A 20,226-nucleotide genomic window follows, 5' to 3' on the forward strand; every position below is an offset into this window, starting at 1 on the left:
GTGAGCGCTCCCAGCTGTCCCCCAGTACCACCTCCCAGTGAGCGCTCCCAGCTGTCCCCCAGTACCACCTCCCAGTGAGCGCTCCCAGCTGTCCCCCAGTACCACCTCCCAGTGAGCGCTCCCAGCTGTCCCCCAGTACCACCTCCCAGTGAGCGCTCCCAGCTGTCCCCCAGTACCACCTCCCAGTGAGCGCTCCCAGCTGTCCCCCAGTACCACCTCCTAGTGAGCGCTCCCAGCTGTCCCCCAGTACCACCTCCCAGTGAGCGCTCCCAGCTGTCCCCCAGTACCACCTCCCAGTGAGCGCTCCCAGCTGTCCCCAGTACCACCTCCCAGTGAGCGCTCCCAGCTGTCCCCCAGTACCACCTCCCAGTGAGCGCTCCCAGCTGTCCCCCAGTACCACCTCCCAGTGAGCGCTCCCAGCTGTCCCCCAGTACCACCTCCCATTGAGCGCTCCCAGCTGTCCCCAGTACCACCTCCCATTGAGCGCTCCCAGCTGTCCCCCAGTACCACCTCCCAGTGAGCGCTCCCAGCTGTCCCCCAGTACCACCTCCCAGTGAGCGCTCCCAGCTGTCCCCCAGTACCACCTCCCAGTGAGCGCTCCCAGCTGTCCCCCAGTACCACCTCCCAGTGAGCGCTCCCAGCTGTCCCCCAGTACCACCTCCCAGTGAGCGCTCCCAGCTGTCCCCTAGTACCACCTCCCAGTGAGCGCTCCCAGCTGTCCCCAGTACCACCTCCCAGTGAGCGCTCCCAGCTGTCCCCCAGTACCACCTCCCAGTGAGCGCTCCCAGCTGTCCCCCAGTACCACCTCCCAGTGAGCGCTCCCAGCTGTCCCCTAGTACCACCTCCCAGTGAGCGCTCCCAGCTGTCCCCCAGTACCACCTCCCAGTGAGCGCTCCCAGCTGTCCCCCAGTACCACCTCCCATTGAGCGCTCCCAGCTGTCCCCAGTACCACCTCCCATTGAGCGCTCCCAGCTGTCCCCCAGTACCACCTCCCAGTGAGTGCTCCCAGCTGTCCCCCAGTACCACCTCCCAGTGAGCGCTCCCAGCTGTCCCCCAGTACCACATGCTGTCTGGCTGCTACTGGGGGTTCAACAATAGCTCAGTCCGACTGCCCCAGAGACCACAGCCGAGCAGGGTAGAGCACAGATAAGAGAGAGACCATGTTGGGATAGGATCTACTCTGTTACAAGATTCCTCTGAGACTCAGAGTAGAACAGACTAGAGAAGAGTAGAGAAGAGAAGAGCAGAGTAGAACAGACAAGAGAAGAGTAGAAAAGAGAAGAGAAGAGCAGAGTAGAACAGACTAGAGAAGAGTAGAAAAGAGAAGAGCAGAGTAGAACAGACTAGAGAAGAGTAGAGAAGAGAAGAGCAGAGTAGAGTAGAACAGACTAGAGAAGAGAAGAGAAGAGCAGAGTAGAACAGACTAGAGAAGAGTAGAAAAGAGAAGAGCAGAGTAGAACAGACTAGAGAAGAGTAGAGAAGAGAAGAGCAGAGTAGAACAGACTAGAGAAGAGTAGAGAAGAGAAGAGCAGAGTAGAACAGACTAGAGAAGAGTAGAAAAGAGAAGAGCAGAGTAGAACAGACTAGAGAAGAGTAGAAAAGAGAAGAGCAGAGTAGAACAGACTAGAGAAGAGTAGAGAAGAGAAGAGCAGAGTAGAACAGACTAGAGTAGAAAAGAGAAGAGCAGAGTAGAACAGACTAGAGAAGAGTAGAAAAGAGAAGAGCAGAGTAGAACAGACTAGAGAAGAGTAGAGAAGAGCAGAGCAGAGTAGAACAGACTAGAGAAGAGTAGAGAAGAGAAGAGCAGAGTAGAACAGACTAGAGAAGAGTAGAAAAGAGAAGAGCAGAGTAGAACAGACTAGAGAAGAGTAGAAAAGAGAAGAGCAGAGTAGAACAGACTAGAGAAGAGTAGAAAAGAGAAGAGCAGAGTAGAACAGACTAGAGAAGAGTAGAGTAGAGAAGAGAAGAGCAGAGTAGAACAGACTAGAGAAGAGAAGAGAAGAGCAGAGTAGAACAGACTAGAGAAGAGTAGAAAAGAGAAGAGCAGAGTAGAACAGACTAGAGAAGAGTAGAGTAGAGAAGAGAAGAGCAGAGTAGAACAGACTAGAGAAGAGAAGAGAAGAGCAGAGTAGAACAGACTAGAGAAGAGTAGAAAAGGGAAGAGTAGAACAGACTAGAGAAGAGTAGAAAAGAGAAGAGCAGAGTAGAACAGACTAGAGAAGAGTAGAGAAGAGCAGAGTAGAACAGAGAAGAGAAGAGCAGAGTAGAACAGAGAAGAGAAGAGTAGAAAAGAGAAGAGAAGAGCAGAGTAGAACAGACTAGAGAAGAGTAGAAAAGAGAAGAGAAGAGCAGAGTAGAACAGACTAGAGAAGAGTAGAAAAGAGAAGAGAAGAGCAGAGTAGAACAGAGAAGAGTAGAAAAGAGAAGAGAAGAGCAGAGTAGAACAGACTAGAGAAGAGAAGAGAAGAGAAGAGAAGAGAAGAGCAGAGTAGAACAGAGAAGAGAAGAGCAGAGTAGAAAAGAGAAGAGAAGAGAAGAGTAGAACAGAGAAGAGAAGAGCAGAGTAGAAAAGAGAAGAGAAGAGCAGAGTAGAACAGACTAGAGTAGAGTAGAAAAGAGAAGAGCAGAGTAGAACAGACTAGAGAAGAGTAGAAAAGAGAAGAGAAGAGTAGAAAAGAGAAGAGAAGAGCAGAGTAGAACAGACTAGAGAAGAGAAGAGAAGAGAAGAGAAGAGAAGAGAAGAGCAGAGTAGAACAGAGAAGAGAAGAGCAGAGTAGAACAGAGAAGAGAAGAGTAGAAAAGGGAAGAGCAGAGTAGAACAGACTAGAGAAGAGTAGAAAAGGGAAGAGAAGAGCAGAGTAGAACAGAGAAGAGAAGAGCAGAGTAGAACAGAGAAGAGAACAGAGAAGAGAAGAGCAGAGTAGAACAGAGAAGAGAACAGAGAAGAGAAGAGCAGAGTAGAACAGAGAAGAGAAGAGCAGAGTAGAACAGAGAAGAGAAGAGCAGAGTAGAACAGAGAAGAGAAGAGTAGAAAAGAGAAGAGAAGAGCAGAGTAAAACAGACTAGAGAAGAGTAGAAAAGAGAAGAGAAGAGCAGAGTAGAACAGAGAAGAGAAGAGCAGAGTAGAACAGAGAAGAGAAGAGCAGAGTAGAACAGAGAAGAGAAGAGCAGAGTAGAACAGAGAAGAGAAGAGCAGAGTAGAACAGAGAAGAGAAGAGCAGAGTAGAACAGACTAGAGCAGAGTAGAAAAGAGAAGAGAAGAGCAGAGTAGAACAGAGAAGAGAACAGAGCAGGTTAGAGGACTGAAAGTTTAGCCAACTGCCGTTTGGTTGACAACACAACCCAGGTTATAAAGATAGAAACAGTCATAGAGAATATAAACCGTCATATTACTTAACAGATGTTTTATTTGAAGGTACACACTCTTCTTGTTGGGATTCTGGTTGTTTTAGCAGGTAAGTTATAACTTTTTGGCATGCTTTACCTATACCTTTTTACCTATACCAGTTTTTCTGATGTGTGTTTGATTGTAGTTTTTATTGATCAGAAACAATTTTGAAATGAATCACTTGTTATTCAACCCAAACTGGATAAACATATCAACGTTGCAGAGTCAGGTTTGAGTCAGTCTTATGTTAAAGCAGAGAGGACATGATTGACAGGTACAAGTGCAAAGTCCATCCTTCCATTTATAGCTGTGTGTAAATCTCAGCATGTCTGTTTTTTTGCAACTAGAATGCAGAGCATGTTTTGAAGTGAGTTACGAAGTTACTTACATGTATACAGTTGTGTAGATATATATGGTACGGCACTGATCTCTATAGGATCATTTTCAATGGTAGAAGAGGGTGTAGCCAGTTAGTGATAATGAGGTATATGATGTGTGATAATGAGGTATATAATGTGGGATAATGAGGTATATAATGTGGGGTATATAATGAGGTATATAATGTGTGATAATATCAACTTCCTAGTCTATAAATCTTGTGATAATTCAGAACAAGTCCTAACTAACAGCATGGTCTCTAAAAATAGGAATAGTCATGGTGGATCATCTTTCCCAGCCTGATAAATGCTTGGTGTATGTGTCATGAATTCCTGCTAGTCCATGTTGACTCAGCTGCTGTCTGCATCGTTGCTTTAGCCCCATCAGCGCTAAGCCGACACTACAACAAGTAGGCTTAAAGTATGCCCACTTACTTTAGAGAACTTATAAAGTATGGTCATTCACTTAAGATAATGAAATGAAGAGATAATGCTTCTATGCCTGGGTTCTCATGGGTTCCCCATGCGCTTTCTCAGATATCAAATATATATTTGAGTGTGTGCGTGTGTCTATATTAGATATAGCCTTGACTATTCATCTTTGGTGTGTGTGTGTGTGTTCCCTGCAGGTTCAGCCAGGTGTTCAGAAGATGAGACACGTCTGGTTAAAACCCTGTTCACCGGCTATAACAAGGTGGTCCGGCCTGTCAATCACTTCAGAGATCCGGTGGTGGTGACCGTAGGCTTGCAGCTCATCCAGCTCATTAGTGTGGTGAGGAATACATGACTGCTTAGGACTGGACATGGTTCCTTCTTCTTTTCTTCTTCTTCTTCTTCTTATACAAAGTCTCTTCCCTTGTCTTTGTCAGGATGAAGTCAATCAAATTGTGACCAGTAATGTGCGGCTGAAACAGGTATGGTTTCTCACTGACCTGCGTGTGTCGTTCTTCTCAATGTCGTTTTTGTTCTTCAATTTAAACCACACTTTTTTTGTGGTTGTGTTGTATTCAGATATGTCAGGTTGTGTTGTATTCAGATATGTCAGGTTGTGTTGTATTCAGATATGGGAGGTTCTGTTGTATTCAGATATGGGAGGTTCTGTTGTATTCAGATATGTCAGGTTGTGTTGTATTCAGATATGTCAGGTTGTGTTGTATTCAGATATGTCAGGTTGTGTTGTATTCAGATATGTCAGGTTGTGTTGTATTCAGATATGTCAGGTTCTGTTGTATTCAGATATGTCAGGTTGTGTTGTATTCAGATATGGGAGGTTCTGTTGTATTCAGATATGTCAGGTTGTGTTGTATTCAGATATGTCAGGTTCTGTTGTATTCAGATATGTCAGGGTTGTGTTGTATTCAGATATGGGAGGTTCTGTTGTATTCAGATATGGGAGGTTCTGTTGTATTCAGATATGGGAGGTTCTGTTGTATTCAGATATGGCAGGTTGTGTTGTATTCAGATATGGGAGGTTCTGTTGTATTCAGATATGGGAGGACGTGAATCTGAAGTGGAACCCTGATGATTATAGTGGAATTAAGAAGATCAGAATCCCTTCCACAGACATCTGGCGTCCTGACCTCGTGCTCTATAACAAGTAAGAACAAGTCCATGCTTTTACCTTGACCGATATACAGTATTCATTGACTTGATAAGGCCTATTAGATAAGATCTTTTCAGAAGCTAGTCTATTCCTGAAGGGCAGTTAGTGATAGAGACCAAAGGGGATTACATTTAAATGTTTTATTTGTTTAACCTTTATTTAACTGGGCAAGTCAGTTAAGAACAAATTCTTATTTACAATGACGGCCTACGCCGGCCAAACCCTAACCCGGACGACCCTGGGCCCATTGTGCGCCGCCCTATGGGACTCCCAATCACGGCCGGTTGTGATACAGCAAGGAATCGAACCAGGATGTCTGTAGTGACGCCTCTAACACTGATATGCAGTGCCTTAGACAGCTGCGCCTTTAACCCCAAACAGCAAGCAATGCAGATGTAGATGCACGGTGGCTAGGAAAAACTCCCTAGAAAGGCAGGGACCTAGGAAGAAACCTAGAGAGGCACTAGGCTATGAGGGGTGGCCAGTCCTCTTCTGGCTGTGCAGGGTGGAGATTATAACAGAACATGGCCAAGATGTTCAAACGTTCCTAGATTACCAGCAGGGTCAAGGTCACAGTGGTTGTAGAGGGTGCAACAGGTCAGCACCTCAGGAGTAAATGTCAGTTGGCTTTAAATAGCCGAACATTCAGAGTTAGAGACAGCAGGTGCGGTAGAGAGAGAGAGAGTCATAGGTGAAATATTATTGTTAGTGGTTTTATCATTTGATTATGCTATGTTTAGAAAGCATATGTCATTTCAAGCCTTATTCATACAGTTTTGTTGAATAGGAAATACATCATATAAAATATTTCATATTTTTTATAATATTTGTATCATATTTGTACTGTGTACTTATGTCCTCCAAAGTGACTACACCTCAGCAATTTCTAACTATTTCTACCAGAAAGGTGAGATTTTAGCCTTTGAGTATGCAGCATTACTAGTTATTGTTTATGGGCCTCTCATGAAATAATATATTTTGGGAATTACGTAGATTACATTTTTGATGACATTTAGTTACATTTAACTGGTTGTGTCAGGAACTCTATAAATGCAGGAGGGGTGAAGTCAGGCGCAGGAGACCAAGGTACGTGAAAACACGTTTAATAGACACCAGTCCAAAATGCCGAACACAAGGCAGGGAACAAGGAATCCAACAATAGGCAAAAATACCCAAACCGAGTCAGGACACTGCCCAGGAAACCCGTATACAAAATGACTGAAAGACAGAGAAAACCAATCCCCCAACCCGACCATAGTAGACACAAATAATCCCGCACAACCCTAAACCTAAACAGACAGACTAAATACCCCCACTAACGAACTAACTCAAACAGGTGCTAACATAAAACAGACATCACCGAATGAAAATGAAAAGGAGATCGGTGGCAGCTAGTAGGCCAGTGACGACGACCGCCGACCGTCCGCCCGAACGGGGAGAGGCGCCACCTTCTGTAGACGTTGTGACAGGTTGTCTTTAAGATACCTTAACTTTTGTCTATCACCCCTGAAACACCAATTTTTGGCATAATTGAGTTATTTTCAGCATTCCCTGATTATCTAATCAGGCTAACACAATTCCCCATAGGAATCTATTGATTCTGATGCTAATGTGTGTAATAGAAAAATTACATACTTACCTAATTTGTTTGATATTAATAGTAAACGATTATATATTTAACAAAGAGTAAGACTGGCCTGCTAAAGCTGAGATTTCATGGTGTCCACTTTAGCTTCCTGCAGCTAGTCTGGGCACTGAGAACATGAGTTATACTAGAGGGTGAGACATCTTTACTGAAGAAGATGTATTCCATGGACATGATGTGGGGTGGTTGTAACTGAGATAGCCTGGAGGAACAGAACAAAGGCCTCAGTATTTCTAATTATCCTGGCATCTGGGAGACAGCAGATGACCAGAGGATGAACCCAAAGTGGATTATGGTGCCCCCAATCTATATGGGAGGCGTGGAACAAAGTATTCTGGATATAAGCTATATAAACTGTGCATTGTCTGTAAATGGAAGGCTCTCAGTCCAACAGTCAAGACTGTTGGGCTGATGGTTTCATTATTGCAATAATTAATCAATATTAAATAAAGATAATTGTTTGAAGAAATGACCAAGTCTCTCTCAGTACTGAATTTCCACGACATTTGTCAATTTATCCCTGTAGTGCAGATGGAGACTTTGGTTAGCTTAACAGGCTAACGCAAGAGTCCATAGGAATCCATTGACTCCGATGCTAACGGGTCAATCCTCTCCACTTCCTGCAGTGCAGATGGAGACTTTGCAATCGTCCATGAGACCAAGGTGCTGCTGGAGCACACAGGTCTGATCACCTGGAACCCTCCGGCCATCTTTAAGAGCTACTGTGAGATCATTGTGCTTCACTTCCCCTTCGACCTGCAGAACTGCAGTATGAAGCTGGGGACATGGACCTACGACGGCAACCTGGTAGTGGTCAACCCGGTAAGAAGTTTGAAAAGCACAAATATCCAAAAAGCACATCTGAAAATGTTCCAGGGTGCAAAATAGAAACAATCCCACGAAAAGGTGTAAAATAGTAACAATCCCATGAAAAGGAGTAGAAATAGAAACAATCCCATGAAAAAGAGTAGAAATAGAAACAATCCCATGAAAAGGAGTAGAAATAGAAACAATCCCATGAAAAAGAGTAGAAATAGAAACAATCCCATAAAAAGGAGTGGATATAGTAGCAATCCCATGAAAATGAGTCAAAATAGTAACAATCCCATGAAAAGGAACAGAAATAGAAACAATCCCATAAAAAGGAGTGGATATAGTAGCAATCCCATGAAAATGAGTCAAAATAGTAACAATCCCATGAAAAGGAACAGAAATAGCCGCACCCTGTTGTATGCTCCCACATAGTTTAAACCAGCCTCTCCAACATAATGTGTATTTGTGTATATTGGAGGGGATGGAAAAAAATTATTGTCATCCCATATGGACTAATAAAGTATATCTTATCTTAATTTAACCAGTAAAGTATTGACCCTAGCCCTGTACCCGTCCCCTGTCCCCCCTCTAGGACAACGACCGGCCTGACCTGAGTAACTTCATGGAGAGTGGTGAGTGGGTGATGCAGGACTATCGGAGCTGGAAGCACTGGGTGTACTATGCCTGCTGCCCTGACACACCCTACCTGGACATCACCTACCACTTCCTGATGCTGAGGCTGCCTCTCTACTTTATCGTCAACGTCATCATCCCCTGCATGCTGTTCTCCTTCCTGACTGGACTGGTCTTCTACCTCCCCACTGACTCTGGTAGGCCTGCTGTTCTCCTTCCTGACTAGACTGGTCTTCTACCTCCCCACTGACTCTGGTAGGCCTGCTGTTCTCCTTCCTGACTGGACTGGTCTTCTACCTCCCCACTGACTCTGGTAGGCCTGCTGTTCTCCTTCCTGACTGGACTGGTCTTCTACCTCCTGACTGACTCTGGTAGGCATGCTGTTCTCCTTCCTGACTGGACTGGTCTTCTACCTCCCCACTGACTCTGGTAGACCTGCTGTTCTCCTTCCTGACTGGACTGGTCTTCTACCTCCTGACTGACTCTGGTAGGCCTGCTGTTCTCCTTCCTGACTGGACTGGTCTTCTACCTCCTGACTAACTCTGGTAGGCCTGCTGTTCTCCTTCCTGACTAGACTGGTCTTCTACCTCCTGACTGACTCTGGTAGGCCTGCTGTTCTCCTTCCTGACTGGACTGGTCTTCTACCTCCTGACTGACTCTGGTAGGCCTGCTGTTCTCCTTCCTGACTAGACTGGTCTTCTACCTCCCCACTGACTCTGGTAGACCTGCTGTTCTCCTTCCTGACTAGACTGGTCTTCTACCTCCCCACTGACTCTGGTAGGCCTGCTGTTCTCCTTCCTGACTGGACTGGTCTTCTACCTCCCCACTGACTCTGGTAGACCTGCTGTTCTCCTTCCTGACTAGACTGGTCTTCTACCTCCTGACTAACTCTGGTAGGCCTGCTGTTCTCCATCCTGACTAGACTGGTCTTCTACCTCCTGACTGACTCTGGTAGACCTGCTGTTCTCCTTCCTGACTGGACTGGTCTTCTACCTCCTGACTGACTCTGGTAGACCTGCTGTTCTCCTTCCTGACTGGACTGGTCTTCTACCTCCTGACTGACTCTGGTAGGCCTGCTGTTCTCCTTCCTGACTAGACTGGTCTTCTACCTCCTGACTGACTCTGGTAGGCCTGCTGTTCTCCTTCCTGCCTGGACTGGTCTTCTACCTCCTGACTGACTCTGGTAGGCCTGCTGTTCTCCTTCCTGACTGGACTGGTCTTCTACCTCCTGACTGACTCTGGTAGACCTGCTGTTCTCCTTCCTGACTAGACTGGTCTTCTACCTCCTGACTGACTCTGGTAGACCTGCTGTTCTCCATCCTGACTAGACTGGTCTTCTACCTCCTGACTGACTATGGTAGGCCTGCTGTTCTCCTTCCTGACTGGACTGGTCTTCTACCTCCTGACTGACTCTGGTAGACCTGCTGTTCTCCTTCCTGACTGGACTGGTCTTCTACCTCCTGACTGACTCTGGTAGGCCTGCTGTTCTCCTTCCTGACTGGACTGGTCTTCTACCTCCTGACTGACTCTGGTAGACCTGCTGTTCTCCTTCCTGACTAGACTGGTCTTCTACCTCCTGACTGACTCTGGTAGACCTGCTGTTCTCCATCCTGACTAGACTGGTCTTCTACCTCCTGACTGACTATGGTAGGCCTGCTGTTCTCCTTCCTGACTGGACTGGTCTTCTACCTCCTGACTGACTCTGGTAGACCTGCTGTTCTCCTTCCTGACTGGACTGGTCTTCTACCTCCTGACTGACTCTGGTAGGCCTGCTGTTCTCCTTCCTGACTGGACTGGTCTTCTACCTCCTGACTGACTCTGGTAGACCTGCTGTTCTCCTTCCTGACTAGACTGGTCTTCTACCTCCTGACTGACTCTGGTAGACCTGCTGTTCTCCATCCTGACTAGACTGGTCTTCTACCTCCTGACTGACTATGGTAGGCCTGCTGTTCTCCTTCCTGACTGGACTGGTCTTCTACCTCCTGACTGACTATGGTAGACCTGCTGTTCTCCTTCCTGACTAGACTGGTCTTCTACCTCCCCACTGACTCTGGTAGGCATGCTGTTCTCCTTCCTGACTGGACTGGTCTTCTACCTCCCCACTGACTCTGGTAGGCCTGCTGTTCTCCTTCCTGACTGGACTGGTCTTCTACCTCCTGACTGACTCTGGTAGACCTGCTGTTCTCCTTCCTGACTAGACTGGTCTTCTACCTCCTGACTGACTCTGGTAGACCTGCTGTTCTCCATCCTGACTAGACTGGTCTTCTACCTCCTGACTGACTATGGTAGGCCTGCTGTTCTCCTTCCTGACTGGACTGGTCTTCTACCTCCTGACTGACTATGGTAGACCTGCTGAAAATTCAAATTCACAAATTTCCCCACATTTACATATAATGGAAATGTGTCTTTTCTTGGCTCACTCATGTACAGTACAATACATTTAAAACAACAATCCCCACAAGCCGTGGACCAAATGCTCTTGGGTCTGTTGAACGTTTGCACAAATGCAATAACAGTTTCTCAATAAATAGTCCTGAGAGTGTTACCAGCTGTTTGAATAGATCAAATATGTCAATGGTTTTAGAGTAGTTATGCTGCAGTGTATTGTTGTGTTTGACTCCTCTAACCATGTCTCTGTATGTAAGAGGATGACCCTGTCTATCTGTCCTGCTGTCTCCGACTGTGGTCTTGTTGTTGTTAATGTTGTTGTTGTTGTTGTTGACTCCAGTGACTCTGTTCCTTGCAGGTGAGAAGATGACCCTGTCTATCTGTCCTGCTGTCTCCGACTGTGGTCTTGTTGTTGTTAATGTTGTTGTTGTTAATGTTGTTGTTGATGTTCTTGATGATGTTGTTGTTGTTGTTGTTGTTAATGTTGTTGTTGTTGTTGTTGACTCCAGTGACTCTGTTCCATACAGGTGAGAAGATGACCCTGTCTATCTGTCCTGCTGTCTCCGACTGTGGTCTTGTTGTTGTTAATGTTGTTGTTGATGTTCTTGATGATGTTGTTGTTGTTGTTGTTGTTTATGTTGTTGTTGTTGTTGACTCCAGTGACTCTGTTCCATACAGGTGAGAAGATGACTCTGTCTATCTCTGTCCTGCTGTCTCCGACTGTGGTCTTGTTGATGTTGATGATGTTGATGATGTTGTTAATGTTGTTGATTATGTTGTTGTTTATGTTGTTGTTGTTGTTGACTCCAGTGACTCTGTTCCATACAGGTGAGAAGATGACCATGTCTATCTCTGTCCTGCTGTCTCCGACTGTGGTCTTGTTGATGTTGATGATGTTGATGATGTTGTTAATGTTGTTGATTATGTTGTTGTTTATGTTGTTGTTGTTGTTGACTCCAGTGACTCTGTTCCATACAGGTGAGAAGATGACTCTGTCTATCTCTGTCCTGCTGTCTCCGACTGTGGTCTTGTTGTTGTTGATGATGTTGATGATGTTGTTAATGTTGTTGATTATGTTGTTGTTTATGTTGTTGTTGTTGTTGACTCCAGTGTCTCTGTTCCATACAGGTGAGAAGATGACCATGTCTATCTCTGTCCTGCTGTCTCCGACTGTGGTCTTGTTGATGTTGTTGTTGATGATGATGTTGTTAATGTTGTTGATTATGTTGTTGTTTATGTTGTTGTTGACTCCAGTGTCTCTGTTCCATACAGGTGAGAAGATGACTCTGTCTATCTCTGTCCTGCTGTCTCCGACTGTGGTCTTGTTGATGTTGTTGTTGATGATGTTGATGATGTTGTTAATGTTGTTGATTATGTTGTTGTTTATGTTGTTGTTGTTGTTGACTCCAGTGTCTCTGTTCCATACAGGTGAGAAGATGACCATGTCTATCTCTGTCCTGCTGTCTCCGACTGTGGTCTTGTTGTTGTTAATGTTGTTGTTGATGTTCTTGATGATGTTGTTGTTGTTGTTGTTGTTTATGTTGTTGTTGTTGTTGACTCCAGTGACTCTGTTCCATACAGGTGAGAAGATGACTCTGTCTATCTCTGTCCTGCTGTCTCCGACTGTGGTCTTGTTGATGTTGATGTTGATGATGTTGATGATGTTGTTAATGTTGTTGATTATGTTGTTGTTGTTGTTGTTGTTTATGTTGTTGTTGTTGTTGACTCCAGTGACTCTGTTCCATACAGGTGAGAAGATGACTCTGTCTATCTCTGTCCTGCTGTCTCCGACTGTGGTCTTGTTGTTGTTAATGTTGTTGTTGATGTTCTTGATGATGTTGTTGTTGTTGTTGTTGTTTATGTTGTTGTTGTTGTTGACTCCAGTGACTCTGTTCCATACAGGTGAGAAGATGACTCTGTCTATCTCTGTCCTGCTGTCTCCGACTGTGGTCTTGTTGATGTTGATGTTGATGATGTTGATGATGTTGTTAATGTTGTTGATTATGTTGTTGTTTATGTTGTTGTTGTTGTTGACTCCAGTGTCTCTGTTCCATACAGGTGAGAAGATGACCATGTCTATCTCTGTCCTGCTGTCTCCGACTGTGGTCTTGTTGATGTTGATGATGTTGATGATGTTGTTAATGTTGTTGATTATGTTGTTGTTTATGTTGTTGTTGACTCCAGTGTCTCTGTTCCATACAGGTGAGAAGATGACTCTGTCTATCTCTGTCCTGCTGTCTCCGACTGTGGTCTTGTTGATGTTGATGATGTTGATGATGTTGTTAATGTTGTTGATTATGTTGTTGTTTATGTTGTTGTTGTTGTTGACTCCAGTGACTCTGTTCCATACAGGTGAGAAGATGACTCTGTCTATCTCTGTCCTGCTGTCTCTCACTGTGTTTCTGCTGGTCATCGTGGAGCTCATCCCCTCCACCTCCAGTGCGGTGCCTCTCATTGGAAAGTACATGCTCTTCACCATGGTCTTCGTCATAGCCTCCATCGTCATCACCGTCATCGTCATCAACACACACCACCGCTCTCCCAGTACACACACAATGCCCCAGTGGGTCCGCAAGGTAGGTCAACAGACCGACCGACCAATCGATCAATAAATCAATCAGTCAGTCAATCAAGGTAGATCAACTGACCGACGAACCGATCGATCAATAAATCAATCAGTCAGTCAATCAAGGTAGGTCAACTGACCGACGAACCGATCGATAAATCAATCAGTCAGTCAATCAGTCAGTCAGTCAGTCAGTCAATAAGTCAGTCAGTCAGTCAATAAATCAGTCAATCAGTCAGTCAATAAATCAGACTGACTGATTGATTGATTGACTGACTGACTGATTGACTGATTTATTGACTGACTGATTTATTTATTTACTGACTGACTGACTGATTTATTTATTGACTAACTGACTGATTGATTTATTGACTGACTGATTTATTGACTGACTGACTGACTTATTGACTGACTAATAAGTCAGTCAGTCAGTCAGTCAATAAATCAGTCTGTCAGTCAATAAGTCAATCAGTCAATAAATCAATCAGTCAGTTAGTCAATGAATCAGTCAGTCAGTAAATACATCAATCAGTCAGTCAGTCAATAAATCAGTCAGTCAGTAAATCAGTCAATCAGTCAATCAATCAGTCAGTCAATCAATCAATCAGTCGGTCAGTCAGTCAGTCAGTCAGTCAATAAATCAATAAATCAGTCAGTCAGTAAGTAAATAAATCAATCGGTCAGTCAGTCAGTCAGTCTGTCAGTCAATAAATCAGTCAGTCAGTCAGTCAATAAGTCTGTCAGTCAATAAATCAGTCAGTCAGTCAGTCAATAAGTCAGTCAACCAATAAATCAGTCAATCAGTCAGTCAATCAATCAGTCAGTCAGTCAGTCAGTCAGTCAGTCTCAATCAGTCAGTCAATCAAGGTAGGTCAACCGACCGACCGACCGATCGATAAATCAGTCAGTCAGTCAGTCAGTCAATCAGTCAGTCAGTCAATAAATCAGTCAGTCAGTAAATCAGTCAATCAGTCAATCAATCAGTCAGTCAATCAATCAGTCGGTCAGTCAGTCAGTCAGTCAGTCAATAAATCAATAAATCAGTCAGTCAGTAAGTAAATAAATCAATCGGTCAGTCAGTCAGTCAGTCTGTCAGTCAATAAATCAGTCAGTCAGTCAATCAATCAGTCAGTCAGTCAGTCAGTCTCAATCAGTCAGTCAATCAAGGTAGGTCAACCGACCGACCGACCGATCGATCAATAAATCAATCAGTCAGTCAATCAAAGTAGGTCAACCGACTGACCGACCGATCGATAAATCAGTCAGTCAGTCAGTCAGTCAGTCAGTCAATCAGTCAGTCAGTCAATAAATCAATCAATCAATCAGTCAGTCAGTCAGTCAGTCTCAATCAGTCAGTCAATCAAGGTAGGTCAACCGACCGACTGACCGACCAATCAATAAATCAATCAGTCAGTCAATCAAAGTAGGTCAACCGACCGACCGATCGATCGATCAATAAATCAATCAGTCAGTCAATCAAAGTAGGTAAACCGACTGACCGACCGATCGATAAATCAGTCAGTCAGTCAGTCAGTCAATCAGTCAGTCAGTCAATACATCAATCAATCAATCAGTCAGTCAGTCAGTCTCAATCAGTCAGTCAATCAAAGTAGGTCAACCGACCGACCGATCGATAAATCAGTCAGTCAGTCAATCAGTCAGTCAGTCAGTCAATAAATCAGTCAGTCAGTCAATAAATCAGTCAATCAGTCAGTCAGTCAATAAATCAATCAGTCAGTCAGTCAATAAATCAGTCAGTCAGTCAATCAATAAATAAATAAATCAGTCAGTCAGTAAATAAATAAATAAATAAATCAGTCAGTCAGTCAATAAATCAATTAATCAATCAGTCAGTCAGTCAGTCAGTCAGTCAGTCAATAAATCAATTTGTCAGTCAGTCAATAAATCAATAAATCAATCAGTCAGTCAGTCAATAAATAAATCAGTCAGTCAGTCAGTCAATAAATCAATCAATCAATCAGTCAGTCAGTCAGTCAGTCAATAAATCAATTTGTCAGTCAGTCAATAAATCAGTCAGTCAGTCAATAAATCAGTCAGTCAATAAATAAATAAATCAGTCAGTCAGTCAGTAAATAAATAAATAAATAAATCAGTCAGTCAGTCAATAAATCAATCAGTCAGTCAGTCAGTCAGTCAATAAATCAATTTGTCAGTCAGTCAATAAATCAATAAATCAATTTGTCAGTCAGTCAATAAATCAATAAATCAATCAGTCAGTCAGTCAATAAATAAATAAATCAGTCAGTCAGTCAATAAATCAATCAATCAGTCAGTCAGTCAGTCAGTCAGTCAATAAATCAATTTGTCAGTCAGTTAGTCAGTCAGTCAATAAATCAATAAATCAATCAGTCAGTCAGTCAATAAATAAATAAATCAGTCAGTCAGTCAATAAATCAGTCAGTCAGTCAGTCAATAAATCAATCAGTCAGTCAGTCAATAAATAAATAAATCAGTCAGTCAGTCAGTCAATAAATCAATCAGTCAGTCAATCAGTCAATCAATAAATCAATCAGCCAGTCAGTCAATCACTCAGTCAGCCAGTCAATTAATAAATCAATCAGTCAGTCAGTGAGTCAGTCAGTCAATCAATAAATCAATCAGTCAGTCAATCAGTCAGTCAGCCAATCAATAAATCAATCAGTCAGTCAATCAGTCAGTCAATAAATCAATCAGTCAGTCAATAAATCAATCAGTCAGTCAGTGAGTCAGTCATTCAGTCAGTCAGTCAGTCAGTCAATCAATAAATCAATCAGTCAGTCAGTTAGTCAGTCAGTCAGTCAGTCAATCAGTCAATAAATCAATCAGTCAGTCAGTCAATCAATCAATCAATCAATCAAGTAGGTAGCCTAGGTACAATGGACAAAGTGAATGTCAGCACATCTCATTCCTAATTTAGCGATGTCAGTACAACATCTAGTGGTGTCCTAGTTTTCAGACCCCTTGGTGTGATGGCTGTGACGTTGGATTGTCAGGCTTCCCCCCAAATTCTCTGTGTATTCCGTTGGGCTTTTCTCTTGGCTGCACTGCCACCTGGTGGTACTAATGCAGTATGTCATGTATTTTGTCAGGTGTTAGTGACGTTCTGCTTTAGGCAATTTAGAACAGTGGTTCCCAACCTTTTTGGGTTACTGTTCCACCAACGGAATTCTGCTCTGCCCGGAGTACCCCTGAAGTACCCCCTCATGTACATTTTACCAGTAAGCCTGTGGGTTCATGAGTCTTCTCAGGTACCCTATGTGGAAAGGCCAAGTACCCAGGGGTCCTAGTACCTGAGTAGCTGAGTCATTTGAGTAATAGCATGTCAGGTTTGTCAGTTTATTCATTGAGTACTCATGGTTTTATGGTTGATGTCCGTGATCTTGATTATCATGAAAAATATGTTAGTCCCCCAACATAGTATTATGTGCTTTACAGTACTTTGTCTTACTCATTACAATGTATTTATAGTAATTAATGTACTGTATATAACTTGTGTTACTCATTACAATGTATTTACAGTAATTCATGTACTGTATATAACTTGTGTTACTCATTACAATGTATTTACAGTAATTAATGTACTGTATATAACTTGTGTTACTCATTACAATGTATTTACAGTAATTAATGTACTGTATATAACTTGTGTTACTCATTTCAATGTATTGACAGTAATTCATGTACTGTATATAACTTGTGTTACTCATTACAATGTATTTACAGTAATTAATGTACTGTATATAACTTGTGTTACTCATTACAATGTATTTACAGTAATTAATGTACTGTATATAACTTGTGTTACTCATTTCAATGTATTGACAGTAATTCATGTACTGTATATAACTTGTGTTACTCATTTCAATGTATTTACAGTAATTAATTTACTGTACATTACTTTGTGTTTCTCATTACAATGTATTTACAGTAATTGATGTACTGTACAGTACTTTGTGTTACTCATTACAATGTATTTACAGTAATTTATGTACTGTACACTACTTTGTGTTATTCGTTACAATGTTTTTACAGTAATTGATTTACTTTACATGACTTCTTGTTACTCATTACAATGTATTTTCCTGTATTTCAGATTTTCATCGACACCATCCCCAATTTCATGTTCTTCTCGACTATGAACCGTCCATCCAGGGACAGGCAGGAGAAGAGGATCCACCCGGCTGACTTTGACATCTCCGACATCTCGGGCAAGCCTGCCCCTGCCTCTGTCACCTTCCAGTCCCCCATCACCAAGAACCCGGACGTCCGCAGCGCCATCGAGGGGGTCAAGTACATCGCAGAGACCATGAAGTCTGATGAAGAGTCCAACAATGTAAGAAGAAGATCTCAGGAAGAATTTATGGAACTCATGTCTGTGTCTGTCTTTATATCTGAGTCTGTCTGTCTTTGTGTCTGAGTCTGTCTGTCTTTGTGTCTGAGTCTGTCTGTCTTTGTGTCTGAGTCTGTCTGTCTTTGTGTCTGAGTCTGTCTGTCTTTGTGTCTGAGTCTGTCTGTCTTTGTGGTGAGTCAGTCTGTCTGTCTTTGTATCTGAGTCTGTCTGTCTTTGTATCTGAGTCTGTCTGTCTTTGTATCTGAGTCTGTCTGTCTTTGAGTCTGTCTGTCTGTGGTGAGTCTGTCTGTCTTTGAGTCTGTCTGTGGTGAGTCTGTCTGTCTTTGTATCTGAGTCTGTCTGTCTGTCTTTGTAACTGAGTCTGTCTGTCTTTGTATCTGAGTCTGTCTGTCTTTGAGTCTGTCTGTCTTTGAGTCTGTCTGTCTTTGTGTCTGAGTCTGTCTGTCTTTGAGTCTGTCTGTCTTTGTGGTGAGTCTGTCTGTCTGTCTTTGTATCTGAGTCTGTCTGTCTTTGAGTCTGTCTGTCTGTGGTGAGTCTGTCTGTCTTTGAGTCTGAGTCTGTCTGTCTTTGAGTCTGTCTGTCTTTGTGGTGAGTCTATCTGTCTTTGAGTCTGAGTCTGTCTGTCTGTGTATCTGAGTCTGTCTGTCTTTGTATCTGAGTCTGTCTGTCTTTGAGTCTAAGTCTGTCTCTCATTGTATCTGAGTCTGTCTGTCTTTGTGTCTGAGTCTGTCTGTCTTTGAGTCTGTCTGTCTTTGTGGTGAGTCTGTCTGTCTTTGAGTCTGAGTCTGTCTGTCTTTGTATCTGAGTCTGTCTGTCTTTGAGTCTGTCTGTCTTTGTATATGAGTCTGTCTGTCTATCTTTGTATATGAGTCTGTCTGTCTTTGTGGTGAGTCTGTCTGTCTTTGTGTCTGAGTCTGTCTGTCTGAGTATGTCTGTCTGTCTATCTTTCGAGCTTTCATGTTTTAATGTTGTGGGGCTAATACAAAAACGAATTGTCTTGAAAATGTTAATGACTCAGTTTTGACTCAATTCTCTCTCTACTCTCTCCTCACATCACCTCTCTCTCTTTCTCTCTCTCTCTCCTCACCCCCTCTCTCTCTCTCATCTCTCCTCTCTCTCCCTCTTTCTCTCTCCTCACCTTTCACACCCTCCTCTCTCTTCCCTCCTCTCTCTTCCCTCCTCTCTCTTACCTCCTCTCTCTTCCCTCCTCTCTCAGGCTGCTGAGGAGTGGAAGTTTGTAGCCATGGTCCTGGATCACATCTTGCTGTGTGTGTTCATGGCTGTGTGTATCATCGGCACCATGGGAGTGTTCGCTGGACGTCTCATTGAGCTGAGCATGCAGGGCTAAAGGAGAGACCTAGCTGTAGTCATCCTGGTCTGGCCACACCCTGGTTCTCCTGCTCGCTCTGACACCTGTCTGCTGTGCCTCTACCCCGAGTCATCTGGAAATGACACTCAATTGATTGATTGGTTGGTTGGATCGTTGATTGAATGTAATTGGTCCAGTGAGGTGTTGTTATTGTCAGCTTCTTTTCTGCATAGAGATTACAGTTTAAAATATGGACATTCATGGCACTCAGTGTTGATAAGGTGTCCTGCTGTCAGCTGTCTGTGGCTTGATGGATTGTGTTTAACGAACGATGCTTAACCTACCTAACGAGGTGATTTCTTTATTTCTAACCATCGTTCCTCATGTGGAGTGAAGGATGCAGAGTATATTGGTTTAACAAACTCTGCATAATGGCTCTGATTGTGAGCACTCTGGAACTCTTATGGCACTGTGGATGAGGGAGGTCACATTATGGCACTGTGGATGAGGGAGGTCACATTATGGCACTGTGGATGAGGGAGGTCAAATTATGGCACTGTGGATGAGGGAGGTCACATTATGGCACTGTGGATGAGGGAGGTCACATTATGGCACTGTGGATGAGGGAGATCACATTATGGCACTGTGGATGAGGGAGGTCACAAGCAGCTGGTACTGCATCTCACCGTTGTTGCATGATCATTATTGACGATCAGAAGATCCGTTTGAATGAGTTTCTCAACATTGATTTAGAAGTGGTCCATTCTTGTGGGCTGTTGCTTATTCAATAAAGATGACAGTGCAGGGGCTGCTGGGAAACTACATGATGTTTTATCTTGTCCGATGTCAGGGTTTTTTCTCCTCCTTCTGCCAAATGTCATCATGGTTCTATTTTTAGATTTGGTTAGATGTGGAAAGAATTGGGTGAATAAAAATAACATCTACTTCCAGATAAGCCTGTCTTTTTGTATTTGTTTTACATTGACAGGGACTGCATCAACTTTGGTTAGTAAAATAATTGTGCATGTCATTTTCTCCATTAAGAAGATAAACAGTGTGCTGGGTCCTCTTTCTGTTGAATAAATGATTAAATTACCTTATTTTACCTTATTATTTTAGATTTTCCAGTAGTCAACACGTCTCTGTTCTGTTC

General features: G+C 43.4%; 1 protein-coding gene and 1 pseudogene across 2 annotated transcripts; both read left to right on the plus strand.

Moving 5' to 3' along the window:
* The window catches only part of LOC106574861 (kelch-like protein 23), a 5,720-nt pseudogene extending 5,642 nt beyond the window's left edge, over positions 1-78 (plus strand).
* A 936-nt stretch (positions 79-1,014) lies between these two features.
* Positions 1,015-20,169, plus strand: LOC106575978 (acetylcholine receptor subunit alpha). Of its 2 annotated transcripts, none has more exons than XM_082963145.1 (9): positions 1,015-3,455; positions 4,395-4,537; positions 4,635-4,679; positions 5,253-5,362; positions 7,640-7,835; positions 8,419-8,656; positions 13,200-13,423; positions 17,507-17,746; positions 18,981-20,169. In XM_082963145.1, exons 1-9 carry the CDS (start codon positions 3,401-3,403, stop codon positions 19,110-19,112), a joined length of 1,383 nt encoding a protein of 460 aa, XP_082819271.1. In that variant the 5' UTR covers positions 1,015-3,400; the 3' UTR covers positions 19,113-20,169. The 2 variants fall into 2 exon arrangements, with proteins under 2 accessions (XP_082819271.1, XP_082819272.1); XM_082963146.1 differs by having other exon boundaries at positions 1,016-3,455; positions 8,419-8,458.
* The last annotated feature ends 57 nt before the right edge of the window (positions 20,170-20,226 follow it).

The sequence above is a fragment of the Salmo salar genome, chromosome 16, assembly GCF_965601325.2.
Source record: "Salmo salar chromosome 16, fSalSal1, whole genome shotgun sequence".
Taxonomy (NCBI): Eukaryota; Metazoa; Chordata; class Actinopteri; order Salmoniformes; family Salmonidae; genus Salmo; species Salmo salar.

What these genes read in the sequence shown, in the direction of transcription:
- LOC106575978 (XM_082963145.1), top strand. Translation starts at nt 3,401, where the DNA reads ATGTTTTATTTGAAGGTACACACTCTTCTTGTTGGGATTCTGGTTGTT. An exon ending in TCATCCAGCTCATTAGTGTG is followed by an intron (nt 4,538 to 4,634) that starts GTGAGGAATACA and finishes TGTCTTTGTCAG; the next exon opens with GATGAAGTCAATCAAATTGT. An exon ending in GTAATGTGCGGCTGAAACAG is followed by an intron (nt 4,680 to 5,252) that starts GTATGGTTTCTC and finishes TGTTGTATTCAG; the next exon opens with ATATGGGAGGACGTGAATCT.